This window comes from Eucyclogobius newberryi, unplaced genomic scaffold, assembly GCF_026437365.1.
Source record: "Eucyclogobius newberryi isolate DKJ021-1_F unplaced genomic scaffold, fEucNew1.0.hap1 SCAF_14, whole genome shotgun sequence".
Taxonomy (NCBI): Eukaryota; Metazoa; Chordata; class Actinopteri; order Gobiiformes; family Gobiidae; genus Eucyclogobius; species Eucyclogobius newberryi.
The window spans coordinates 22,620,502-22,647,817 of NW_027315768.1; the positions used below are offsets into that span (position 1 = coordinate 22,620,502).

At 40.7% G+C, this 27,316-nt stretch overlaps 3 protein-coding genes across 6 annotated transcripts; 1 reads left to right on the forward strand and 2 right to left on the reverse strand.

Annotated features, from left to right (window-relative positions):
* Positions 1-33: 33 nt before the first annotated feature.
* Positions 34-13,922, forward strand: fer1l6 (fer-1 like family member 6). The gene is made up of 46 exons (XM_072443947.1): positions 34-133; positions 567-655; positions 1,092-1,185; positions 1,359-1,413; positions 1,476-1,607; positions 1,686-1,748; positions 1,809-1,887; positions 1,954-2,110; positions 2,189-2,375; positions 2,616-2,717; positions 2,789-2,879; positions 3,009-3,126; positions 3,193-3,367; positions 3,468-3,570; positions 3,648-3,873; positions 3,954-4,074; positions 4,151-4,251; positions 4,359-4,461; positions 4,794-4,913; positions 4,994-5,146; positions 5,237-5,405; positions 5,669-5,793; positions 5,874-6,008; positions 6,252-6,401; positions 6,471-6,578; positions 6,823-6,885; positions 6,960-7,058; positions 7,112-7,316; positions 7,388-7,512; positions 7,594-7,713; positions 7,779-7,824; positions 8,179-8,223; positions 8,381-8,469; positions 8,545-8,667; positions 8,749-8,877; positions 10,550-10,677; positions 10,753-10,923; positions 11,444-11,598; positions 11,673-11,809; positions 12,004-12,092; positions 12,169-12,267; positions 12,380-12,500; positions 12,575-12,695; positions 12,772-12,929; positions 13,394-13,494; positions 13,640-13,922. Exons 1-46 carry the CDS (start codon positions 117-119, stop codon positions 13,821-13,823), a joined length of 5,481 nt encoding a protein of 1,826 aa, XP_072300048.1. The 5' UTR covers positions 34-116; the 3' UTR covers positions 13,824-13,922.
* A 231-nt stretch (positions 13,923-14,153) lies between these two features.
* Positions 14,154-19,108, reverse strand: LOC140359827 (uncharacterized). Of its 4 annotated transcripts, none has more exons than XM_072445025.1 (9): positions 18,892-19,108; positions 17,737-18,323; positions 17,204-17,412; positions 16,697-16,819; positions 16,452-16,533; positions 16,063-16,265; positions 15,899-15,973; positions 14,861-14,936; positions 14,154-14,668 (listed from the first exon to the last, which is right to left on the reverse strand). In XM_072445025.1, the coding sequence occupies exons 2-9, from the start codon at positions 18,305-18,307 to the stop codon at positions 14,415-14,417; spliced, it is 1,593 nt and encodes a 530-aa protein (XP_072301126.1). In that variant the 5' UTR covers positions 18,308-18,323; positions 18,892-19,108; the 3' UTR covers positions 14,154-14,414. The 4 variants fall into 4 exon arrangements, with proteins under 4 accessions (XP_072301126.1, XP_072301125.1, XP_072301127.1 ...); XM_072445024.1 differs by having other exon boundaries at positions 18,880-19,108; XM_072445026.1 differs by having other exon boundaries at positions 17,204-17,409; positions 18,880-19,107.
* A 409-nt stretch (positions 19,109-19,517) lies between these two features.
* Positions 19,518-26,166, reverse strand: kiaa2012 (KIAA2012 ortholog). The gene is made up of 22 exons (XM_072443948.1): positions 25,891-26,166; positions 25,556-25,687; positions 25,331-25,471; positions 25,014-25,269; positions 24,759-24,892; positions 24,551-24,686; positions 24,328-24,398; positions 24,052-24,208; positions 23,586-23,834; positions 23,425-23,526; positions 23,102-23,197; positions 22,965-23,008; positions 22,776-22,839; positions 22,522-22,681; positions 22,268-22,405; positions 22,051-22,189; positions 21,814-21,988; positions 21,164-21,558; positions 20,635-20,843; positions 20,222-20,394; positions 19,819-20,038; positions 19,518-19,738 (listed from the first exon to the last, which is right to left on the reverse strand). Exons 1-22 carry the CDS (start codon positions 25,990-25,992, stop codon positions 19,576-19,578), a joined length of 3,456 nt encoding a protein of 1,151 aa, XP_072300049.1. The 5' UTR covers positions 25,993-26,166; the 3' UTR covers positions 19,518-19,575.
* Positions 26,167-27,316: the final 1,150 nt, after the last annotated feature.

Here is a 27,316-nt window from a genome sequence, read left to right on the forward strand (position 1 = left end):
AAGCAGAAGAAGCGCTGATCGTTTCAGTTTGGTTTTGAAGAACAAGTCGTTGGACGTGAATGATGTGGAACTGTTTCTAATTTGGATGGTTTTGATTCTGACTCCTGTCAACTGCAATGGAGCCAACTTTCAAGTAAGCAATTGCCTTTCTTTAAATGTATTTATCATATATTGTTTCATTCACTTGTATTTTGTTATAGTTCTATACTATACTATTCAAGCACATATTGTATTTTATATTTTGAGTGGACAATGCATTTATAAAATATTTGTATGTATGTACTCATTTAACATTGCTTCCAACAGAACATGATGGAAATGTAGTGTTGTTAAGAGGATTCTATGAATACAAGAGTGAGAATTAAATTCATATTGTTTTTCCTCTCATTTTCAAAATCATAATAATCAAACTTATTACATAATAATTCTCAATTTGAATGGTATATTGATCTTAAATGTGTGGAAATTGTTATAGAGCCAGGAGGCAGTGATCTCCCACATAATCTTCATCTAGATGGTATAGGACATTGTAACTCTTCAGTAACCTTGTGTTTTTGAATGAACAGAATAGCCAAGAACCTCTTTGGTCTCAAAATGAAGAAGAAGAAAAAGAAAAAGAAGCAGGACTTGGTCCTGTCAAACAAAGGAGCTCTGGGTAAGATATGTAAAGAATACTTTCACTGGTTCCACTGAACTTTACAACATAGAGATTATTAATGATGCGGTTTAGACTAACCTTTGTCAAACACTTGTCACATGCCCATGTTAAGTGAACTTTATTATTATGATTACAATTAGAATGTCACGTGAGTTACAGGTGTCTCGTCTGACAGATATGATTGATGATGAGACTATGATAAGAGAATGTCTTATTATGGATTTTATCATAGATATTTCAGAGGGAGCATGTAACTTCAACACTACTTTGAAGCTCATTAAAAACTGTGCTGCCCTCACTGAATTATACTGTCTCAGACCCATAAGCCACTGACTCAATCCCAACATATGAAATAATATGACAATGCTAATGTTACATGTGCACAATATTGGCCTCGTAATAGAAATGAATCCGGATGAATTGTTGTTTCCAGAGGGTGAACCAGAGACGAGTGGCACAGACGACTATCAGGAGGACGATGAGGATCTGATTTTTGCCAGCAGAAGAGACAAACCACATTCTAAAAGGTTTCAAATAAGCAAGCACATTTTAATTGACAGCAAACAATTCAATCAGTTAAAAATGTTGAATTTCTTCCTCGTTAATAGTATATTTAGTCTATATTATAGTATATTGGTGTGGCATTCTGGTATTTGACGTTGATGCATTTGCTGAACGATGTCCGCATGTGCTCGTACAGATCCAAACTAATAACCCATATTCAGGAGAGTGAAGGGAAACCACAATGCTTCCGGGTGAGTCTGTCTTGCTTTTGAAGTGCTCATTGAACCGAAAACTGACTGTAATTTCCCCACAGCTTTCCATTAACATCACAGAAGCCCGCCAGCTGGTCGGGGAAAACATTGACCCCTGTGTTGTGATTGAATTGGGAGACGAGAAGAAGCAGACATCAGTGAAAGAAAGCACCAACGCTCCTTTTTACAATGAGGTGTGATGAAGCATTACCTCTTTATATGCTGTCATCTTTTGCATCTTTGATGGCTAACCGTGTTTTCTCACCCGTTAGTATTTTGTCTTTGAGATCTTTGCCCACAAACAAGTCTTCCTCGACAAAGTCATCAAGCTCTCGGTAAGTGAAAAGTTGGACCAAGTAACTACATGTTGTTATAGTCTTATTTTATGTTTTTAGGTGATTCATTCTAAGATGCTGCGTAGTTCCTTCATTGGCTCGTTTAAACTGGATGTCTGGACTGTCTACAAACAGCCAGGTAAATGTGTGATCCTGGAGTCACAAGTGTGAGTGCAAGTTTCCTACTTTTCCTTCTTTCTTTCAGGTCATAAATTTATCAACAAATGGGCACAACTGGCCGATCCTAAAGACACAAACACTGGAGTGAAAGGATTTGTCAAATGTGACATCAGGGTTTCAGAAAAAGGAGATTCCATGGAACCAGTCCTCAAAACCAGCGACTTAGAGGAACAGATAGACAAGTATAATACATGCTCCTTGACTAGCTTGTAGGAAGTTGTCAATTATCTTGATTTGTTTTAGTGTGTTTTTATCCATAGAAACCTGCTCTTGCCTGAAGGATATCCCTCTGAACGTCCTTGGGCCCAATTCTTTGTGAAAATTTATAAAGCTGAAGGTCTGCCTCGAAACAGCTCCAGCATCATGGCCAATGTCACTAAAGCCTTAATTGGAGACGGCACAACACTCATAGACCCTTATGTGGAGGTTCGCTTCTTCAAACAAGTGGTCAGTCAGCAAGTGGTCTGTGCTGTTTTATTTAGCCTAATCATCCTTTCATCGTGTATATTTATATGCAGATATAGATACATACATTATGTCCATGTTTGCTGGTGGTGCTGTGGTTTAAAGCATCGTGGCTGTTGGGTTCAATTATCTGTCTCTACCCTCTCTCACTCTCGCCCCATTTTACCCTGTAGAAAGTCTTGTCTAAAGAAGCCTTCATTTTCTTATTTTGTGTGAATTCAGGGTCGTACATCTACTCAACGGTCCACAGCGGCTCCTGTTTGGAACGAACAGATCGTCTTCACAGAGATGTTTCCACCTTTGTGTCAGAGAATGAAGATTCAGGTCAGAGTGTCGTTTCTAAAGATCAATCACTTGTCCTTAAATTCATTTATTTCTGTACATGTTTTTTTTAGATTTGGGATGAAGGAAGTGTGAGTAATGTATCTATAGGAACTCATTACTTTGATCTCCGGCAAATCTCCAATGAGCAGGACGGAGACCGAGGTAAGAGCAGAGACTATTTATTATTACACTATTGTAATTATTCTGCTTATGTAATGATTCTATTTTGTAAAGACAAGTGGTAAGCTTTTGATTTAATCCCAAAAAGATGAAATACTGTTTGTTCCTAAGGCTTTTTACCAACATTTGGTCCTGCCTGGGTCAACGTGTATGGCTCTGCTAGGAACCAAACACTGGGAGATGATACGGTGGAACTCAATGAAGGCATTGGAGAAGGAGTTTCTTTTAGGTGAATAATGTAAATTAATAACCCTTGGATTATACCATTGGATAATTGTACAAATATTTGTCTTAGAGGACGTATCTACATTGAGCTGGTCGTGGAAATCCTATCTGGGGGTTTAGAGGCAAAGGCAAGCAAAGTCAAAATTGGAAAGACAGCAGGAAAAGATGCACCACCTGCAGCATCCACTGGGGGCAGCACTGAGGAGGGCAGGGCAGAGGTTCAGCCCATTGAACCTCTTTCTAAGGTGCAACATGAATGTATTTATTTCAACATTTTCAAATCATTGTGGAGCAGACGTGGTCATTCCTGAAGCAACATCAGGACTCATAACTTTGTGTCTTTAGGATGAAGAAAATGAGAACTTTTTTCTTTTTGGATCCCTGTTTGAGGCCTCTTTGATTGACAGGAAAATTGGAGACAAACCAATCAGCTTTGAGTTCTCTCTGGGTAAGAACATTACTTTACTTTGCTTTTATTTCTCATGCACAGGGTTTATTACTTTTTGTATTGGCTCTCCTCATCAGGCAATTACGGCGATGTATTTCAACCAGTGACACCTTCAGCTACTGCTGCTCCCAGTTCTGTTCTGACTCACAGGAGAAAAGCTCTGGATGTCCCAGAAGGAACAAACCTTTTAAGTACTCCCAGCAGCTCGCAGACTTCTCTCCTTTCGAAAGAGCCCCCTGACCTTTCAAGGTCATCCAAGTCTTCCACGACTCCAGAAAAACCACTCTTAGTTGAAGGCAACAGGTTTCAGACATATTTCACAAATAAAGTGAGTATAGTGTATTTTGTAGACTATTGTCTAATAGCATTTGTATATTTCTCAGATACTATATGTATCTGCCTATGGAGAAAAAAAAGCCATGCATCAATCTGATCAGTCATTGGGAGGGGAGGACCTACCGACTTTACATCTCCAACATGCTGGAGAATATAGCCAACCAGTTTGTGAGTGAAGACTATTGTCTGTCTGACATTGTTTATTAAATTAGTGAACATTTGAAAGATTATCCTTTGTCTTTAGGGGGAGAGCTTAGACAATGTTAGTGAGAGCCACCGGAAGTCTGACCCTGGAACTATTCCTCAACTCAGAGTTGTTCTTATAGAGTTTTGTTCAGATGCCAGGTATTTATTATTATTATTTGTTGTTGTTTCCTTGATATTTAATGCCTTAATAAGGATATGAAATGTGCGCAAAATAGACTTTTTGTAATGACACTTTATATTTGTAGGGATTTTATAACTACAGCCGATGCCATGGCTAAAGCTGAGGTGAAGTCAGATTATCTGACACAACTGGACAAGAAGCGCCTCACAATGTGCAAACAAGAGATGGTGAGGTGCTTTCAAAAATCACATCAAATCAGAAAATTCATATAGATTTGTATTCAAATGCTGTTTGTATGGTATACAGTGTATTGATGAGATTACATTTGACATGAGATGCAGCAGAAGCCAATTTGTCCTCAAACCCAATGTGATATAAAAGAATTGAACAGTTTGACCATTTGGGATGACTGGATCTCCAAAGCTCAGTAATCATTCAAACTGAAATGTATTTTTGGATCTGAATTAAATGCATTTGCACACACATCACAGTTGTGTGTCAAATATTATTCCTGATCGATCCAAAAGAAATGTCTAACGCTGTATGTGCTCATTTGCAGCAAAGTATGGTTGAAGAAGCAATGTCTCTCTCCTTGAGGTTGAGAAAAACTGATGCAATCAAAGATGTGCTAAGGGAGGCCAGAAAACTAACACAAAAACTGCAATTCCTTGTAGAGGAGGTACAGACTATATTTCATCTTCTAATATAATTAGGAAAACAAATATGTTTGAAACATGGTCATACTTTTGCATTCTGCAGCCTCAGCACACAATCCCAGATCTGTTAATCTGGTTAATGAGCAACAATAAACGCATTGCGTATGCGCGTGTGAAAGCCAGAGACATACTGTACTCCAGCTCTCCAGAAACCTGTGGCATCAACTGTGGCAAAATACAGACAGTGTTCCTGAAGGTAAGTTTGAGTTTGAACATATTCAACATAATGTTCTCACTGTTGTCCAATGGCTTTGAACATTGTTATGTGTTGCTTTTATCACTGTAGACCCCATCAAAGAGAAACCTAAGCTTGTCTGTCGTGGCTAAGATAGATGTTTATCTTTGGTTTGGAGTCTTCTCTGACGCCTGGGGTATGCTAGACAACCTGCCCACAGGTTTCACTGCAGCGGGCCCTTTGAACCCAAACACCCCACCTATGCATCTGGACGTCACAGGTGTAGTGGACTTACCACAGGCATCTACAGTGTTTCATGTAGCGTGTATTGTTAACGTGTGGGATCTTCTAGTCAAGAGATCAGTCATGGAGGGACTGATGTTCTTTTCTAATACATTTATTCTAGCCATGTATGTAGTAACCCTTGTAAACAGACCTTGTACTTTCTACATCATACTAAGTGTACTAGTTGAAGAAGGGAGAAATCAACAAAATATAAAATGGCCGCGGTAAAAACCCATAACTGTTGTCGTGTGCCTTTAGAGCAGCATCGGTTCCAGCTCAGATGCCACATGTACCAGGCCAGAGGTTTGATTGCTGCAGACACCACTGGTTTATCCGACCCTTTTGCCCGTGTCACCTTCATCTCACACAGCCAGAACACAAACGTAAGCCTCACCTGTCTCTCCAGAGGTAAAGTCGGTGGGAACATTTCTCATTACGTTTATATTGTCTGTTTTTGTTGCAGATAATCCAGCAAACTCTGAGTCCTTCATGGGAGCAGTGTTTACAAATGAGCCGGATCATGCTGGGAGGAGACCAGCTCTACATCCAGACGGAGCCACCGCGTATTGTCATTGAGGTGTACGACGATGACGCGCTGGTGCGGTTTTACTCACCACAGTCAATATTTACACTGTAGGGCAGCAGCAAGTCATTACGTTTCTTAATATACTGATTTGATTTGGGTTATGTGTGAAGAATTATGGACTACAATCGTTTTTTTTGCAATAGTGTGAACAGTAATGACAAACTTGTTCATGGAATACAATCATTGCCTCTATAAATGTTAGTTAATAGAATGGTGAATGTAATTTAAATTGTGATATATTATCATCTGATTTAGGGTAAAGCTGAATACTTAGGCTCTACAGTGGTTGTCCCAACTGTCCAACTGGCTTCTGTCGATTACACACCTACAGCCCTGGAGTATTTCCCACTGCACTGTGGTAACCTGGACGGTGGAGATGTGCTTGCTGCTTTTGAACTTATAGAGGTAAGATTCATTCATACAGACTATATGTTGCAGCGTGAATAAAAGTAACAGTTACAACAATGTCTGCAGATCCCAGAGGTTGGAGGTTGGAACCTTCCTCGATTAGAAGAAACTGAAGGAGGGTTCCTTGCGGTTCCTCAGATTATCCGACCGGTTCTCAGCACTTACAGGCTTGAGGTTTCTGTTTGACTTGTGTCGTTTTGGTGTGATGCCATCGTTCATGAAAGTTAATCAAACAATTGTCAATATTACTTTTGGATGTGGTTTCAATCAAACCACAAACCAAACTCTTGGATATGTTTTATAGCTACTAAAGCAGATTTTACCTCGAACTCCTCACTTCACATGATGCTCAGATACTTGCAACTTCCTTTTTCTAGTAAATCAATCACTTACTTTTTCTAAAAATGTGTTTCACCAGGTTTTGTTTTGGGGCCTAAGAGAGTTGAAAAAGGTTCAGCTGCTGTCAGTGGACCGACCCCAGGTAAACAAACTGTATTTTAATATTGTACTGTATCACTAAATAATGTAAGTAAAACTTTCTTTTTGTTTCCTCAGGTCTTTATCGAGTGTGCTGGGAAAACTCTGCGATCTTCTGTCATTCCAAAATACAAGTCCAACCCCAATTTTCCAACACTGCTCGACGTCATTGAACTGGTATGAACAACATTTCATAATTCATAATAAGTTGTTAATTATTTCAATTGTAGGAGTTACCAGAGAACGAACGCATCCATCCAAATTTGACCATCACTGTTGTGGACTGGCGGGCGTTTGGTCGAAGCACATTGGTTGGAAATCACATTGTTAGCAACTTAAAAGCGTATACATATGTGCCACCACCAGCGCCGACTGCACCCAAATCCCCCCCAAGTTCAAAAGCTTCAACATCAGCCACGGTACTAGCTGCTAAAGGTGAGAGCTTTGTTTTATATAATGACATTTACCGGTACATGTTTTAAATATTGTTCATTTATTTATTTTAGATCAAAGGAAAAAGATAGTGGAAATTCTTGATGTTGAAACCCCAAGTCCCCAATTTGAAATATCAATAGAAGACGAACATGCACCAGTTGACCCTTCATCTAAACCTGCTGATCCTAAGGAAAAGGTGAGTCCTATTTCCAGTAATAGTCATATCAGTAGTTTCTATGAGACAAATCTTAAGGTTAAAAATAATATTATTTCTAAGGATCCTAAAGCAAGAAAAAGTGTTCGTTCCACTCGGCAAAGGAGAAGGACGATCGCTGATGAATCAGCAGAGAGTGTCATTGACTGGTGGTCCAAATACTACGCCTCTGTTGACAAACTGGTAGGCCAACACGACTGTTAGCTTTATATGTACTTTAAAAGTGACTTCACCAAACGGTTTTACAGGCTAAACAGATGGATGGTACCACTCTTACCCCCTTATTTGCCAAAAGTAAGTTTCTGTCATTTATACTGTCCCTAATGACCAATCGACTTTAGTCGATTGGTCACATGATTATTTATATTTTACATTGACCCTTTAAAAATACATTATAATCTAAATACAGGTTTCCTTTGGAAATGGTTTCCTTTTTTGTCATATAAATATGGTTCTTTTTCAGTTTCTTGAACTCATAAGACATGCCATTAACACTCAATGGAATAATTAACAGTCACAACACAAATCCTCAATAAAACACTTCATTGTTACCAAGATATGTAAATAATACAATGCATACAGTATATTTTTAAGAGCATTCCCCGTTTTTGGTCCTGACACGTCAACACACGCTATTGTTCATTGCAGCTTCCACCTACCAGACGTTGCTCAGTGAAGGAATAGGCTCACTTGGTAAGGACATAGTGGTGGGGTTCAACTGGGTATTCTAACTTTACATTTTAGCATCCTGGGTGCCCATTGCCTTAGTGGACTTGCATGTTTTGGGTAGTTTACCATCTTAATGTTCCCCACGCCCCCCTGTGTTCCTAATAGTTCTTTATGTTTTCAGTTGGCTATTTTGATGGAGACAAAAAGAAAAGTAAAGGCAAAGAGATTGTGGTTCCATCCCCAGATGCCAACAAGATTGCTTCTCTTAAGGTAATTAAAAAAAAATTATAAATAATACACACTATACACTAACTATTTTAAAATGTATCAAAAACATCTCTACAGATTTACACCAAGGAGCTGGAGGCAGAGTACAGCAATTTTAATGACTGGGTGGAAACATTTGAGCTGTACAGGGGGAAAGCTAACACAGAGGATGGGGAAGAAAGATTTGTTGGCAAATTTAAGGCAAGTTTAGACTTTTTCACAATACAATAATTATTGGTTGCCCAGTATTCTTGTGAAACTGATATTTGATCTTGTTCACAGGGCCGTTTTTGCCTGTACAAAGTGCCTGATGGAGAGGATGAGGACTTCCAGGATGATAGTTTCAGAGTCAATCGGGGAATCCCTCAAAACAATTCAGTCAAAGTCCTTATTCGGGTCTATATTGTTTCTGTGAGTCTGCTATTACTTTACAAATTGAAAGCAGAATATCAGCAATAAGCACAATGATGAATAATTACAACCATAACATCATTATCTCATTAAAAAGGTGCACTGGGTAAAAATAGATCAAAACAATAACAAATCCACTTTTGAATACCAGATAGCATATTTTTTGTGCACTTTCTCTACAACAGCATCAGGGGCCATTGCTCTTTTTTCCTATACACAGTAAGAGCCTGATTTGCCTGGCACAGGTGAGGGAGGGGCAGGTGCGTGAGAGCAGGCACAGGTGAGGGAGGGGCAGGTGCGTGAGAGCAGGCACAGGTGAGGGAGGGGCAGGTGCGTGAGAGCAGACACGGGTGAGGGAGGGGCAGGTGCGTGAGAGCAGGCACGGGTGAGGGAGGGGCAGGTGCTTGAGAGCAGGCACAGGTGAGGGAGGGGCAGGTGCGTGAGAGCAGGCACAGGCGTGAGAGCAGGCACAGGTGAGGGAGGGGCAGGTGCGTGAGAGCAGGCACAGGCGTGAGAGCAGGCACAGGTGAGGGAGGGGCAGGTGCGTGAGAGCAGGTGAGGGAGGGGCAGGTGCGTGAGAGCAGGCACAGGTGAGGGAGGGGCAGGTGCGTGAGAGCAGGTGAGGGAGGGGCAGGTGCGTGAGAGCAGGCACAGGTGAGGGAGGGGCAGGTGCATGAGAGCAGGTGAGGGAGGGGCACGTGCGTGAGAGCAGGCACAGGTGAGGGAGGGGCAGGTGCATGAGAGCAGGCACAGGTGAGGGAGGGGCAGGTGCGTGAGAGCAGGCACAGGTGAGGGAGGGGCAGGTGCGTGAGAGCAGGCACAGGTGAGGGAGGGGCAGGTGCGTGAGAGCAGGCACAGGTGAGGGAGGGGCAGGTGCGTGAGAGCAGGCACAGGTGAGGGAGGGGCAGGTGCTTGAGAGCAGGCACAGGTGAGGGAGGGGCAGGTGCGTGAGAGCAGGCACAGGTGAGGGAGGGGCAGGTGCGTGAGAGCAGGCACAGGTGAGGGAGGGGCAGGTGCTTGAGAGCAGGCACAGGTGAGGGAGGGGCTGCACACTCAGCAGAACTGATTGCAGTCAGGAGCCCAGGGCCATGGAGGACACGCCTACTCTCTGGAGCGAAAACGTCCTGGTTCAGAGCAAAATGATTCTATTGGCCGCTGGATACCACATGACCTGGATAGGATAAATATTTGAGTTCCTGGTCTTGAATCGCAGAATGAGAATGACTCTTGGATGAGAGTCGAAACGTGACAGAGTCCAGATGACTACAACTACATGACCTGGATCTACAGGCTTGTGGCTTAGTGCAACATCTAGTGGCAAAATACTATTCCGCTTCAGAACAAAAACAGTATATAATATTTATGAGCAGAATATTTATGTGTTGAATTAATGCTATCAAAAAGTTGATTTAATTTACCCAAAATAATGTATTTATTTAGAGGTATTATATAGCTAAGATTCTCCTCAATATTACACAGTGACACTTGAAACGCGGTTTACTACAAAGGAAAACAAAATAAATCTATAATCTTCTTGTTCAGCGGCAAATGCTCTTTCTAATCTCCACTTAAGCCATAATAGAAACACTGTAGTCCATATTACCTTTCTGCACTTGGAGTAAAAAGCATTGTCTTAAGTTTGCCTGTAATGACTTCTTTGTACTCGGCTTAGGCCACCAATCTGCTCCCTGCTGACCCGGACGGTGGGGCAGACCCGTACATCGTTCTTCGCCTCGGCAAAAATGAAATCAAAGACAGAGATAACTACATCCCCAAACAACTCAACCCTATTTTTGGAAGGTACTGTGAAATGATTTGGACCATTGACTGTTAAAATGACTCAATCTTTAAAGATGTTTGTGTTTTTTTGTCCAGGTCGTTTGAGATCCAGGCCAAGTTCCCCCAGGAGTCGCTGCTGTCGGTGCTGATCTATGACTTTGACCTGGTGGGTGGAGACGACCTGATGGGAGAAACATTCATTGATCTGGAGAACAGGTTTTACAGCCGACACCGGGCCACCTGCGGACTGCCCACAGAGTACAGCGAGTACGTTCACTTCACCATGCCATTCTCTGTCCATTTATTATTCTATTTTGGGACCCGATTTTATTAGCAGCTTTACTTTTGATGAACTTCAAAGCTAAATGTTTTCTCAAAGCAGGATTACTATTGCAACAACACCTCATCAGTAGTGTCAAACTACTGATGATCACATATTGACTGGAATAAAAAACTACATTATAAATACTGTATAATGTCTGCATTTTTTAGTAAACGTACCGTATTTTCCGGACTAAAAGTCACACCTTTTTTCATAGTTTTGGCCGGGGTGCGACTTATACTTATATTTATACTTATATACTTATACTTATACTCCGGAGCGACTTATATGTGATATTATGTGTTATTTTCACACTTTCAACGGCATTTCATATTCCAGTGCAATTTATATATGTTTTTCTTCTATATTATGCATTTTTTTTCTGGTGCGACTTATACTCCGGAAAATACGGTATTTTAGTAAATCTGATTGATTTGATTTTTTTTTCTTCCCATTATTCAACAGAGAAGGATACAATGCCTGGAGAGACTGTCTCAAACCCTCAGAGATCCTGTCGAAGCTGTGCAGAGAAAATAGCTTACATGGACCAATGTTTGAGCCAGGACGCATCACAGTTGGAGACAAAGTATTTACTGGGCCCACAGTTTTCATGCATGACGGTACATAAACATTACATTCATTTATTTGACTAACATAGAACGTGAGTAAAGAGTGTATTGTTCTGATTGCACAGATAATCCAAAGGAGTGCTACGAGGATCTGTCCCTCAAAGTCCTTCACCAGTGGTCTGACATTATGGGTTATGGGTTGGTTCCCGAACACATTGAATCCAGAACGCTGTACCACAAAGGCCGGCCCAGCATGGACCAGGTACGAGTATTATTCATACATTAAAAATATTCAAATGTGTACAGTAAACTTCAGCGATAAAATCAAGCATAACTCTTGGGATAAATGTTGAATTCTGCATACCACAGATGGATTAAACTTGACAGAAACACATTATTTATGTATGAGCCTGTTATTTTTGAAGAAAACGCATGATTTATGTATGATACGTTTAGGGCCAGCTGAGGATGTGGGTGGACATATTTCCATCGGACATGCCCCCGCCTGGACCTTCTGTTGACATCAGTCCCCGAAAACCTAAACCGTGAGGGATTTCTCTTCATGAAAACTTTATGAAATACTTGAGTAACATTTTGGTAAAACATATTTCGACTGAGCAGGTATGAGCTGAGGATTATCGTCTGGAACACTGAAGATGTCGTTCTGGAGGATACCAACATAATCACTGGTCAAAGCTCCAGTGACATCTACGTGAAAGGGTGAATATATCATTGTATCAGATAGATTCAACATTTGCATTACATGAACCTTACAAACATAATTGAAACTTGACCTGTACTTATTTTTTGCTAACTCAATTTTTTTTTTTAGCTGGTTGAAAGGTTTAGAGCACGACCGACAAGAGACAGACGTCCACTACAACTCGCTCACCGGAGAAGGGAATTTCAACTGGCGCTTTGTTTTTCCTTTTAACTATCTCCCTGCTGAGAAGGTACTGGAAAAAAAACATAAAAATACAAAGATATAGAATTATACTGTACTTACTTCAATATTTTGTTCAATCAGATGATGGTCATGCAGCAAAAAGAGCACATTTTTTCTTTGGATAAAGCAGAAAAGAAGTTTCCCGCCATTCTGGCTCTTCAAGTCTGGGATTTTGACACACTTTCATCAGATGACTTTATCGGTGAGTCAGGATCTACAGTATGATTGTTTGCCTTAGTCTTTCTATTTATTTTAATACTGTGTTTCCGCTCATCCAGGGACAGTTGAGCTGGACCTTCACCGCTTTCCTCGAGGAGCAAAGTCGGCCAAGAACTGCAAAGGCGACATGTTGACAGCTGCGGTGGAGAATATTTCCATCTTTCAGCAGAAGAGAGCCAGAGGATGGTGGCCCTTCACCAAGTTTGGAGAACTGACAGTAAGAACATTTCTGTCATATACGTGCGCTAATCAGGCATGACCATAGAAGTCTTTGGGATAAGGCGGGTGAACACCTCTGGAACTGTATCATCCAGACCAAACCTCCCTCAACCTCCTTTTGTAGCTCAATTCAAGGCAGGCAAGTGTATATAGTCTGGAGTAAAAATGCTAAAGAAATAAAATAAAAAGCTCCTTAAAAATATAAATGTAAAGCTTTTTGTTGTAATCTTTCAAATAGTCATATGGTGATATTACTGCAATTTTTTCATTCATTTTACAGACATGATAATAAATATTGAAATATTCATTTTGGTCAATATCACTGACTAAGCTCAACATGATGAAAACCAGGTCTGATGTTTAGGAGAACAGTGTCTCAACAAATGTCTGTGCATTTTAAATGTGGTTGAATAGGCACCATTACCCAATTCATACCTGACCAATACTCTCTGATTTCAAAAGGGGAAAGTGGAGGCTGAATTTCATCTTATGTCGGAAGAAGAGGCAGAAAAGAACCCAGCCGGTAAAGCTCGCAAGGAACCCGAACCCCTGCCCAAACCAAAGTGAGAACACTACTCCTTAGCCATGTTTCTCAGGGCAATTTTCACATTTTACAGTTTGTTTCTCTCAGTAGAAGTAATATTTTCAAGTTGTTTATTGGGATCTGTTTGCAATTATTTGAATACTAAGTTGAGTTGTTTTCTGCAGTCGTCCAAATACATCTTTCTCATGGTTTGTCAATCCATTCAAGAGCTTCTTCTACCTGGTGTGGAACCGTTACAAGAAGTACATCATCATAGGACTGTTGATCCTGATCACAGCACTGTTCCTGGCACTTTTGTTCTACACACTGCCAGCAGCCATTTCTCATAAGATAGTAATGGGAGGATAATGCACTGATGCTTTCTTGTAAACTAGACGTTTTGTGTAAAAAACAGAACTCCAGAGATGTGATTCTCTCATGTTTGTTCATACACATCTGGTGTACAGTAGATATTTTATTTATTTTTAAATGCAATTCAAAGCTTTCCTCTGGACACAGTATTAGGAAAATGTGTACGAAAACATCAGTCTACAAATGTAATGTTGTCCGAAGAATACATGCGACTGTAATAACTAAATATAAAAGTATAATGGATAGTGACTCCTCATGATCGTGTTTCACATGTGAAGTAAAAATGTAACACACAAAGTAATGAAATGATGAATCAACCAAGAGCAATACTTGTCAAACAGTGCTTTTATTTTGTGAATATTTGTGTTCAGCATGCACGTTCATGTGAGCATTTGTTTTAACCATTTCAATGTTTTGAATTATAAAAACAAAAGCAAGTTTGTGCTCTTCTTGTGGATTGTACATTTAATCTGCACTTTAATTTCATGATGGTTATCGTTTGATGTTCATGTTTTATACAGACGACGACCAACAATAAAAGACGATGTTTGGCTAACACTTGTTTGTTTACTGAAGTGAAAGCCGTTCTTACTCTATAATTTCCGGATCATCGAGAGGAGTGTTCTGCTGTGTGAAGTGGATCTGGGGAAACGAGGAGGATGACGACGTAACAGTCTGCTGAGCTGCGTGTGCGTTTCCCCCGGGACCACCCTCGGGACCTTTGAGGAACACGGAGGCGTACGAGGAGGTCAAGAAGGGAAGCGAGGGTCCTGGAGGGGAGTCACTGCAGTAGTAGTTCTGGAGATGAACCGCTCCGTTCTCCTGCAAACCAGACACCGAGCCTACGACCAAAGTAAAAAAATATGAGAACTTAGAAGGTATAAAAGGACTTAACAACTGACATTAAAAGGATGTGTTTTTATTTCTGGTGCTTTAGCTGATCTTGAACACTTCGAAGACTACAGTTCTGACCACATGTAAATGACAAACATGGACCGTCTTCTTCATTTGGGGGGAAAAACAGGTCGTCTTACCACAGGCTCCTTGAAGCTGGTTTTGGTTTCCTCCAGCTAACGCCGCCTGAGATGCACCTGCAGCGCCACTCAGAGCCTGCAAACGGGTAAAACACGTTCCTTGGGTTACTGAAAAACACTTCCCGCTACATAATTGATGCCGTGTCTAAGTTGTACCTGGTGATTTCAAACGAGTGAGGAGCTGGTGAGGTCTGTGGCTTTGTGAATAATTGAGAACTTAACAATGTAGCGGATACTGTGCAATTAAGTGATGTATTAACCATGAAATCTGCTCCACGCATGTTACAGGCAGTGTCGCTTACATGTCTGACACTGACACTGCGGAGGATTAAATAACAATTAGACTGTGCTAAGCATCGGAACAGAATCCAACAGCAAACTGTAATTAAGACCAGGGCTGCAGCTAACGATTATTATAGTAGTTGACTTGTAAAACCTTTGTCTATTGTACAATGAGTGTTTTTAAGTGTATTAAAACTACTAAATAAAGGTTGAAAGAGGGCTGGAAGATTAATCGCAATCAAATCGTAATCGCAATTTTAATTTCCTCCACAAACAACAAAACATTCTAATTCTGCACAAAAACTGCTGACTATAGTTTACAGAACAGGCTCTGAAATACATGATTCTTTCAGTAGTTTGTCAGTGCAAAGGCCTATTTCAGTGTTTTTGTCAATTTGTGTTTGAAAAAACTTTTAACAAAATCCTATTATTAAAACTATTATTATCAGGAAAATCAGAAACTTTAGCTTTTTTCCCAAATCGTGTCGCTTTTGACTACAATCTTCTAGACAGAGATTTATTTTCTTAATGTGTCATGGATAAAAAATAGAAATAGTTAATTCTTCTCTGCAGCAGTTTTGTGTGAGATCCTAATCACTTTTGGCCTTTTGATCGTGCCTAACCTCTACTTCTTTTAGTAGATTATTGATGCGTAGGGCTTGTCTTAAATTACCTACAGCCCTATAAATCACCTATTTTTTGCCTGTGCACATTTCTTTTTCTACACATTCAAAGGAAAATCAGTTTGGACCTGACCTTCGCTTCTTGGAGTTTCTTCTTAGCTCTCCATTTGGCAACCCTTAGTCTGGTCTTTTCACGACGCTCCCGCAACTGCAAAGCAAATGTGCGTAACAGCTACAACCTGCTGTTGTAAATCTTCTCTATAACACTGAATGGCTTTTGGTTTGGTGTTTTCTTACTATTTCTGACAATTGAGGTTGAGGAAGCGTCTTCTCCATCTCTCTGCATTTCATCCAACTGCGCCTTTGCTGCTCCTTTCTGTGTCTTTTGTATTCCTCAGGAAAACCCAGCGCTCTTCTAGACCAGGGATACTGGGCAAAGATGTTGAATGAAGAGGCTGACACCGAGGATGGCATAGACGCGGCTATTTGAGACATTAAAGCTGAAAGATAAGGTCAATCGATTAGCATTTTGTATTACTTAAACACACGTCTTCAAATGGGTGGGTCACAACCCGTCAGGCTTTTTTTCTTTAACAGGCTGCCTTTGTGTATGTGGCCAGCCTTGGGATTGCGGTGGCTTGATCAGAGTTTTACAATACGTGAGCTAAATGAAAAGGCATACTCACAGATAGTTGATCCAGATGAACTGCCTGCTGCATTTATCCCACTTGTCTGTGGTCCTGACCAATCCAACCCATTTCTTGAAACCTAATAGATATAATAATGTCTTGATTATCAAAAAGTGAGCAACAAACACTTAAATATTTAGATAGAAGAATCAATTTAATAAAAAAAAAATCTGATTAAAGTGAATTATTTGACAGTTAAAAACTAAACTGGCCCTGATGTGATTTCCCATTTGTGATCTTACCTTTGACTCTGGTGCACGATCTGGAAGCACCTGGCAATCAAACATGGCCGTCCCATCTTGTTCCTGATCGAGTTCCTCTTTAATATAGATCACCTCATCATCCTGTTGTGGCTCCTGCTTAACCTGCAACAGAACAACAATAAGTGCTTTCAAATTAATTTTAAAAGAGAACAATCCAGATAAAATCCCTTCAGTCACATGCACAGCTAAACAGACCTGTTTTTAACCCTGATTATTACATTGTCAGAGTATTGGCCAGTCTCACGTCTTCAAGCAGACTATTCTAGCTGCATAAAACTGAAACACCAGCAGGAGGCCAGTCTAATTTAGACTCTGGGCACCAGTAGGAGGTCAGTCCCTAAGGTCCTCGGAGTCCGAGATGGTTCCTATGACACTAACACTGTATTTTGAGATGTTCTTTGGTGCTGGGCTACAGATAGACTCTATGATACATACCAAAACAAACATTGCACAGTTGAGCAAACTGTTTATTTTAGTTAACATTACCTGTGGAGGGGAGCAGGGCAGTGTGGAGCTATCTGCATGTGCTGATACATCAGAGGTGCTGGAGCCTGTGGTTGACTGCAGCTCTGACTCAAAAGAGAGGGTCTGGAAACCTGGTATGGCCCCCCCTTCAGTGTTTGGCTGCTGAGTGATGGTCCATTCAAGCTTCTGTTCTTCTGAATTATTTACAGGGGAGTCTTGATTCAAAGCTGCTGAAACAAAAGATAGCGGGGATAGAGATTGTTCCTAGTGGAAGTGATTTATATTTATATTTGTGTGCTTTAGGGTGCGTATAGTCCATAAAACTATTTAATTATCAAATTACGGATACCATTATTAATTGTAGCAGCTCTACTTGCTGCGATATTCCCAGTTTATAAATAGTGCTCAACACCGTAACAATAAACCTATTCTGATGTTATTCTAGCATGAACAACCAGACTAAGGTATAATAATCTTATAAGGATCTGGTTGTCTTGTGCGTGTTGACAATTCAATCTCAAAGAGGTTTCTCGAATCTTTGCATGTTGACATACCTGCGTTGTTGTCCAGAGACTCAGTAGATGTGCTCATTAGGGCCGGCATCATCTCTGGTGCATTTGAGCTTTCCTCGCACACCTCTGACTGTCGGCGCACTCTCCCACAGTGTCGCCCGCTGGTCTGAGGAGATGAACTTGTGGTTCTGGTCCTGGTCTGCCCGGAGCAAGAAGGCGCTGTGTTTGACTGTGAAAACCCTGCGGCCGGTCTCTGTGCCGGCACCTGTCCCGTGACCTGTCCTGTGGGTGTATAGATGTGCGAGAGCGCGGCAGCAGAAACATGCTGCTGCAACTCCTCCTCTACGCCCTGTCGATAATACTTCAACTTGAGTTCAGTGTAGCGCAGCTTGGCTCTCATGTTGTCATTCTCTTTTTCATTGTGGATCTTTTCCTGCTGCAGAGTTTCCATGTCTCTCTTCATCAGCGCCACTTGGGATTTCAGCTCCTCAAATTTCACCCCAACAACTCTGAGCATCTCAGCCAGGACCATCTCCACCGCTCCATTGACCGCTCGCTCCACCACAGCACCCATCTGCCCCCGAATCAGGGAAACGGCAATGCTCACATCCATTGTGCCGTTTGCTGGCCTGAAACACATTTAAATGAACTAGTATTAGATTAATAAATATGAATAACACTGAAGAGTAATAGTTATAAACCCAGACTACTTCTCCTGTTTATGTGTGGCTAAAACAGTGACTATAACTGCAAATAAACTATGGCCCGTGGTCCAAATGTCTTATTTTTTAGATTACACTTGTGTAATAACACTTACTGTTGTTGCACTAGACTAGACTTAAATATATAAATATGTTAACGTAGTGATAATAATAAATTGTTATTAATAATACATCAAAAGAGAACAACAAGTACCATCAAAAACATTGTACAAATATGTATTATTATTATCACTATTATTATTATATGTGTAATATGTAATATACCAGTACCACATAACATTTGCTAAACTGCATTTGGTGTGCTGCTAAATCTACAACAAAGCTAAATTTAAACTAAACTGGTCCTCCACTTATATTTTGCGGTCCTTATGGACGCCCCTTTAGTAGATATCAAACAATGTGGTAATATGGTACCCTAAATGGCTTAATTACACTACAATAATGTGAATATAAATACTGTTACCGTGCTACGTACTGAAGCTAGCAACAAGCTAATGTTAATAGTAATGCAATGCTCTGGTCAAAGCTGCAGTTCCCACGGAGTCTTACGACGGTAACTAATTCATGACGACGTAACTGCAAAAGCTAGAACTAGAAACTAGAAAAACAAGGTTGTAAATCCAATTTTAGCTCGATTATGTATGAACGGAATCTTCATCGCTTCACAATAATGAAAACACAACCACGGCTGTATTTCCGGATCATCAAAGATCGTCTATTGAGAAAAGAGGAAAGACAGTTTGTGGTTCTGGTTCATCCGGGTTCTTCTCTTCTCCGAGTCTGTTTTCAGTTTTCACATCAAAATTACATTCCATTTGCACGTACAAAGAAAACATATGTACATTTGGCGAATAAATAGTCTAGTTATTAAAAAATATATACACTGAAGCCCTACATTAATTAACCCGTTTTACTGCCACCTGCTGGTTCGGAGTGTAAACACGTTTTATAACACAATTATTGGACATTTTTCAATTAATGTTTTTCTACTTTTTATGCAACAAATTCTAGGTCTACCATGTGTATATTTGGCCTCAAAACAGCATTTTAGATCATGATAATTAATAAATCAAAGTAAGCAGAAGGAAAACAATTACAGCATTTTAATGACCATGATTATTAAGTCTATTTGTAAACTTGTTTGCATATTTATTGCAGCCTAGGTGTGATGCTCTCCTGCAGTGGACAGACTCAGCAGTTGTAACAAAGTAAAGTATGAATAAGTCCATGGCCTGGAGATGCCCTGGGTCTTCTCCAAACCTTCAGACTCCACCACGAGACCCCTTTTAAAAGACAACCTCTGGTGCAACAGGGCCATCTCCCTTCAAAAAACACACACATTTGTCATTATAATTTGCCTGCAGTTTTTTTAAATCTAGACTGTATTACGACAATGCTGTACCGTGCCAATAGCTCCTCTTCCATCACGGCTTTCTCTGCGGCTAATAGAGCTGCGTCCTCCTCTCTCCTCCGTCGCTCTTCCTCTTCCCTCTCTCGTTCATCGTTTTCTTCCAGTTGTCTGCGCTGGTACTCTGCTCTCTCACTGACAGTCATTTCTTGTAATTTCAATTTTTCTTCTTGGAGCCTTTTCTCCTCCAGCAGATTCAAACGATCTGTTTCCGCTGCAGAAAATGATAAAATGGGATCAACGTTTTAGTAAGAAAAGATTCAATTTCATTTTATTGCCGTGTTCTGACTAAGTTCTTTGTTGAAAAATAACATGCGATAGAAATGCATGAGCAATATAAATGTTCTTATTATTTTCTACGTAGGGATTTGTCTGTGTTTGAACATGTTTGCGTTACCCTTCCTCCTCTGCTCCTCTTCCTCTCTCTTCCTCTGGAAATGCTCCTTTTGTCTTTTTCGCTCCTGTTGCCTCCTGATCTCTCGCTCTCGCCGCTCCTGCTCCCTCTGCTCTCTCCTCTGCTCCTCTTCCTCACGCCGCTGTCTCTCCTCCTCCTCTGTCTGCTTTTTTCGTCTGGAGCAAAGAATTGTATATTTCACTTTGGTGATTATCAGTCAATCAGAACATTATGACAGATGTGGGAATGTGGAATAACAAGGCGTTCTTTAATTAGTCAGTGATGATTTTATCTGAAAATTGTAGATTATTTTCTATCTCTACATTTATTTTGCACGTCGCATTCTAGAGCAACACTTACAGATGATTTTTGGTAAATTTAGACGTATTTACTTCAAAATATTGATGAATTAACACCTGATTTCCTCTGCTCTCCTCTGCTTCTCGTTCTGCAGCTCGCTCCTCATTCTCTGCTCCAGTTCCTCTTTTTGCTGCTGCTGTCTCTGCTCTTCCTCCAGCTCCCTCATCTTCCTCTCCTCCTCCTGTCTTTGGATCTTCACTTTCTCCGCTTCGAGGACTGTGGCTTTGTCCTGTTGGTCTCTTATGGACTGCTCTGCCACAACCTTCTGAAATATAGACAATATGACAATAAATGTGAAAAGTGTGTGGCCGTTACATTCACAATCTCAGATATTGAGGGTCAATAATTGTAGTGAGTCATTTTACTACAAACCAGAAAAAATAACAAACAAGGTACAATCACATTTTTCCTGGTGTGATCCTGGTTTGAGCCCATTTTCATCCTAATGAAGACTTGGTTTGGTTCTATTCTAGACCAGGTTTAGTCCTATTTCGACGTGGTGTGTATCCAAGTGTAAACACACCATAAGAAACCACATTTTTAATTCATAATTCCAACATTATACATTTTCAGTCCCGCTCTTACCTGAGACTTGGTTGGATTGAGCATAAGTCGCTCCTCCGGGATCGTGACCGTGGAGCAGGACGACAGGCGGCTGCGGGACAGGGATGTGGGCACAGTGGGTCCATTGAATGTCCCCTGGAGTGTCCCCTGGAGTGTCCCGCCTTCGTACGACAAGGACAGAGACTTCTGAGAGCTGCTGTGTTCCAGACTGGATCCACTGGCTCCCGATCGCAGAGACCTGCTGTGTTTGTCCGAGTTCAGCCTGGGCTCCTTTATGACAAAAGGGTCCGTATCTGCACACTCTTCAATGACGTCTGATTTGGTGTCAATGTGCTTTTGTTTGGAAGAAAGACCAATATTTCTTTGTTTAGTGTCCTCCTCTTCAGTGTCCTGGCTGCTGCTTGTGCCCTCAGTTGCTAAAAGATCAGATTTGTATCCAAAGAAAGGGGGAAAACAACGATTCAACTGTGATCTTCTATTTAGTTTTTGTAATTTGGCTGAGATTAGAGTAAATCAAGAATAAACCCAAATTCCGAAAAGAAAGGCTGTTTTTGAAGCTGCAGCTAGAACAAGACTTGTACATGAATCTGAAATCTGATCAGGCAAACATACTATTTCTCGTCCCTGCAAGGCCCTGATTACCTTTATTTTCAAATATGTTGCTGTATTACCTGATTGAATGTCTTTGTATTTCAACTTTCCTCTTCTTTTCTTCTTGTACTTTTCACTAGACACATCCTCCACGTCAACATGATCTTGATTCACACTTTTATTATTTGTCTTCTTTATATCCCTTGTCTTTGTTTCTTTGCCCTTCAAAGCCACATTTTGTTTGGTTTGTTTGTTCTGATGGGAAAGAGTTTACAATAAAATCATGTTTTTGTTGAATTGTAACTGACATTTCTTACAGTGTTTGTTGCAGGAGTCTTGTTCTCGTTATTTGGTCCACTGGAAGACGGAGAATCATGAGCTGTAATTCTGGCTTCCCTTTCTTTTCCCGAAGCAACTTTGTGATTGAGAGTAGATCTTGTGTCTTTTCTTTTTTCCCTAAATTGATAAAAGCACAATATCAGTGTATCCATGATGAATCAGACTCAAAATGAATGTGTGAAATTGTGCTTTTACTTGTTGGATATCGACCCGTCTTTAGTGCCTTTTTTATTGGTCAATTTCTTACTGTCTTTAACGCCATTTTGTAAAGCTGCATCATCTGGGTTAATGTTATTGTGTGACATTTGATTTGGCTTAATTGTTGACATGTTTCTGTAAAAAACAAACAAAAATTACTTCCTTTATATGTATATATATATATATATATATATATATATATATATATATATATGTTGAATGAATATGCATAATGATAAACGTGCACTAACGGCCGCTGCGGTTGTCTACTTCTGATGTCCTTTTTGTCTTCTCTTGACTCTGTCTCCACTTCTGTCCCTTCCAGAGTGGACAAGCGTGGGACAAGATCTTCAGCTAGTTTAGGGCTCTTCGTTCTCGTTTTTATTACAGATTCTACATTTTCCATGGCATCTATAATACGTATAATACATCAGTAAACTTCATATTTTACATGCATGTGATGGGACAAAAGCAATACCATAAGCCAGTATGTCGCAGAGCTTACCTGGGTCAGAAAGGGTCTTCACTGATCTAGGACCAGCACCAGATCGCTGAAGGTCAAACAGGACCTTAAAAGGGAACAAAAACGACAGTAATATTTATTCATCACAACGAAAGACTGAAACGTCTGCTTTAAAAATCTAACAATGATGAAAATCTTTTATTTTGAAGCCATTTTTATCTTTGAGCTCACCTTATTGAAGCTGTGGTCTTGTTCAATGTCAATCGTTTGCACCTCTTCATTTTGGTCAAGAAATATGAACATGATGAGAACAGAAATTTAACTTGATTGATTTAAAGTGAGAAGATGCAGTATAAAATGTTGGCAACCTCTTTCTCGTGTACTTGTACCTGTGAGGTTGTGTTCAGGCTGCAGCATGACGATCCATGGCAGCTTTTCTCCTTTTGCTGAGACCACCTCTAAAGCTTTAATGGGAACGGCCATGATGAATTAGTATTTCACTCTTGTATTTGTTCCAAACCGTGGCTTGATTAAAACGACATGAGTATGGGAGCTTACTCTACTACTTTATTTTTTTATCAGTTATATTGTGATATATTCTGGTGTTCAGTCATCTTTTGTTTCAGTAAAATGAGTACAACAAAAATATCTCAACATAAAAACAAACGTCACAGGAGAAACGTCACTCTACCTTGTTCTTGAGCGCTGTGCTGAATGTTGTCAAACATTGAGAGTTGGATAATTTCACCATCAGGGCCCAAGATCAGACATCCTACAGCTTGGCCGCTCAAATCTGAAATATAAGACTATATTTGGTCTCACACAAACAGTTTGACTCCTCAATGGTGTTACCTCTGAGCTCCAGTGGCAGGACGCCCCGCACCGCCTCCGTGTTTCTGGGGTCACTGGATTCTTCTTGGAGTTTTTGTAAAAATGCTAAAGAGCTCTGACGACCCGGGCCTCTTTTTCCACTGAGAATCCCAAATGGAGTAAAATACTCTTCTGTATTTTGTGATGTGTTATAGCCGTTTTCAGATACTTGTCCCTGAATTATTCTACAACTCCATGTGCCATGTTTTCTTTGCAGATTGATAGCCTTTTCTTGTGAAATTGAAACAAAAAAGTGAAGTTAGTACCAGATATCTACTGTATCAGTTATATAGGTTTCACAAATATGTTTGACTTACTAAAGTTCACAAATATTTACTAAAATATTTGTGAACTTTAGTAAGTCAATATACTTTTGTTCTATTTGTGCTTTTCTTTATAACACATGTTTTGCAAGTACTTTTGAGTATTCAGACTGTTGTTGTCTTACCCTCACATTTGCCCGGCACCAGTCGTGGGAGGAATGGCAGCTGAGGTCCAGTAGAGCTTCTTAAAGGTTTGATGTCTGGCCTGTGACTCAAACCTGCTCCTGTTTCTGCGATTGAAGGTAGGTGTTCTGCACACTGTTCTTTGAAAGACTTTCTTACCTGCAAAACACATCATAACTATCTCTGTATTTTTTTTAATTTCACAATAAGGCTTTTTCTATAACAGTATGAGAGAACACATTTTGACAAACCACTTGTATTTGAGGCTGTTCACTTACTCCGTCTGAATGCACTTTGTTAGTTTCAGGCTTGAATGGCTGAGCTGCTTTCAGAGGAGGAAGAAAAAACCCTATTTTGGAGCAAAAGAAACATGGGTTTGGATTGTGCTTTATTTCATTCACTTGAGACACGTGTTTTGACCTGATTAAAGTATGATTTACTAATAATAACAAGAGCGTGGTTTGTCTTCATATATCAAAGGTCGCGTTAGAAAAGCCTCACCTTGTTCACATCGTCTTGTGTTTGATTGTTTAGGAGCTGTCTTGTCCTCATAGTTTTTACCATGATCATTATTACTGTTTGAGGCATTAGTTGCGTCCTCTTGTTGAATTTGCTCCGCACTTGTCCTCTGTGGACTCTGATGGAAACAAATAAAATGGTTAGTTAAAATGGCAACACTATATTTAACTTAAGGCACATATTGCAGCACCATAATAAAGTCTTTGTCTTCTTCAGACGTCATGGCTTCCACAGTATTCCCAGAATTTGGCTGAATTTGTTGACTTGAGTTTGCAGTGACTGAAGGCATCTGGAGAAACACATCGATCCTCCTTTTGTGTCCATCTACAGGAAAATATAGTTCAGTAATTACTTATGATTTGATATTCTTATGGGAGCATGGAACAGAGTCAGAATCAACAGCCAAAGAAACAGGTTTGGTCAAAATCTGTATCATGTATTTTACCTTCACAATGACTTCCTTGTTGTGCAAGAAAGACAGAATGTGGCAGTTCATGCTCATGCTGTTGTTGTTGCTGTTGTTGTTGTTGTTGTTGTTGTTGTTGTTGTTGTAGTTGTAGTTGTTGTTGTTGTTGTTGTTGTTGTTGTTGTTGTTGTTGTTGTTGTTGTTGACGACAAAGCAAAGTCCCAGAGTTTTTAACAGCAGAAGGATGAGGTTGAAGAGCGGGAAGAGCAGAGGTGAGAAGCCCACGATGGATTTCCTAATTAGAACAGTATGTTAGAAAACTGCAGCTACACAGAACAATAAATTGTATTTCTTACATTTATTCCGCTGTAGTTCAGAATAGACTGTGTTAACTTTATTGAGGCGTTTCTCCCCTGCTGGACAGGGTGAGCACTGCACTGCCCATATTCTTTTCCGTCATACAAATTTGATGGACAAGTTTCCAAAGCGACCAAACCCTGAAAGTACAACGTAGATAACAATCCAATCCAATATGTATATTTCAGAGGATTCTTTTATTTCTAGGAGTAAAATAATAATACCTGAGAGTACAGGAGCAGTGCGCCTCTGCGTGTGCTGAAGGTTTTAGGGAGAGTAGACTCTGGTCCTGTGAGAACGCTGCCACTGGTGGACAGTCGCAGCAAAGGGCCATGTGCCTTCCAGATGTAGTAATCCTGTGTTAAGAGTTTAAAGTTATAATTAAGATACAAAGTATACACAATCTACAAGTGTTCAGATACGTCATAATATAAAAGGTAATATAACAATCATTATTTTTTTAAAAAGTGATACATCTTTAATTGAAGATGTATACCTTGCTGAGAAAATTACAAACATATATAATAAAATAAAATAAGATATACAAGAGCAGTTTTACCTCTGGTGTGAGGCATACATCCAGCCGTCCATTTTGCTCCCCCTCACATTGAACAAACTGACCACACCCTCGACTCAGCACTGACAGGGGCAAATCCTTCATGTCACGAACTGGGAAAACACTCAAACCACCGCAAATCTGTAACAAAAAGCAACAACATTTAGTGCACCTTTTAATTTAAAGAGTTTTGTAGCTCACCTTAAACTGGCAGGAGCTGCTGGTGAGTGTGTTTGGACTTAATCTCTGTTGCTAGGCTTGTTTAATGTGGTAGTGTGTCCCTGTTACCGTGGCTGCAGCACACACAGCATGCACACACACACATGCACACACACACACAAACACACGCACGCACAAACACCATGCACACACACAAACACACACACGCACGCACAAACACCATGCACACACACAAACACACACACGCACGCACAAACACCATGCACACACACAAACACACACACGCACGCACAAACACCATGCACACACACAAACACACAAACACCATGCACACAAACACACACACACGCACGCACAAACACCATGCACACACAAACACACAAACACCATGCACACACACAAACACACACACGCACACACAAACACCATGCACACACACAAACACACACACACACGCACAAACACCATGCACACACACAAACACCATGCACACACACAAACACACAAACACCATGCACACACACAAACACACACACGCACACACAAACACCATGCACACACACAAACACACACACGCACGCACAAACACCATGCACACACACAAACACCATGCACACACACAAACACACACACACACGCACGCACAAACACCATGCACACACACAAACACACACACGCACACACAAACACCATGCACACACACAAACACACACACGCACGCACGCACAAACACCATGCACACACACAAACACACACAAGCACACACAAACACCATGCACACACACAAACACACACACGCACGCACAAACACCATGCACACACACAAACACACACAAGCACGCACAAACACCATGCACACACACAAACACACACACGCACGCACAAACACCATGCACACACACAAACACACACACGCACGCACAAACACCATGCACACACACAAACACACACACGCACACACAAACACCATGCACACACACAAACACACACACGCACGCACAAACACCATGCACACACACAAACACACACACGCACGCACAAACACCATGCACACACACAAACACACACACGCACGCACAAACACCATGCACACACACAAACACACACACGCACGCACAAACACCATGCACACACACAAACACACACACGCACGCACAAACACCATGCACACACACAAACACACACAAGCACACACAAACACCATGCACACACACAAACACACACACGCACGCACAAACACCATGCACAA

Excerpts from the sequence above, each read along its gene's own strand:
- fer1l6 (XM_072443947.1), top strand. Across the intron at positions 1,414-1,475 it reads GGAAACCACAATGCTTCCGG|CTTTCCATTAACATCACAGA; the intron begins GTGAGTCTGTCT and ends ATTTCCCCACAG. Across the intron at positions 8,470-8,544 it reads ACAAGATTGCTTCTCTTAAG|ATTTACACCAAGGAGCTGGA; the intron begins GTAATTAAAAAA and ends ACATCTCTACAG.
- LOC140359827 (XM_072445025.1), bottom strand. The coding sequence starts at position 18,307 with ATGGATGTGAGCATTGCCGTTTCCCTGATTCGGGGGCAGATGGGTGCT. Across the intron at positions 17,413-17,736 it reads GTCTCTGGACAACAACGCAG|CAGCTTTGAATCAAGACTCC; the intron begins GTATGTCAACAT and ends CTTTTGTTTCAG. Across the intron at positions 16,266-16,451 it reads TTCATCTGGATCAACTATCT|CTTTAATGTCTCAAATAGCC; the intron begins GTGAGTATGCCT and ends CTTATCTTTCAG.
- kiaa2012 (XM_072443948.1), bottom strand. The coding sequence starts at position 25,992 with ATGAAGGATTTGCCCCTGTCAGTGCTGAGTCGAGGGTGTGGTCAGTTT. Across the intron at positions 22,840-22,964 it reads AAGACCACAGCTTCAATAAG|GTCCTGTTTGACCTTCAGCG; the intron begins GTGAGCTCAAAG and ends TTCCCTTTTAAG. Across the intron at positions 19,739-19,818 it reads GAAGAGGAGCTATTGGCACG|GGAGATGGCCCTGTTGCACC; the intron begins GTACAGCATTGT and ends TGTTTTTTGAAG.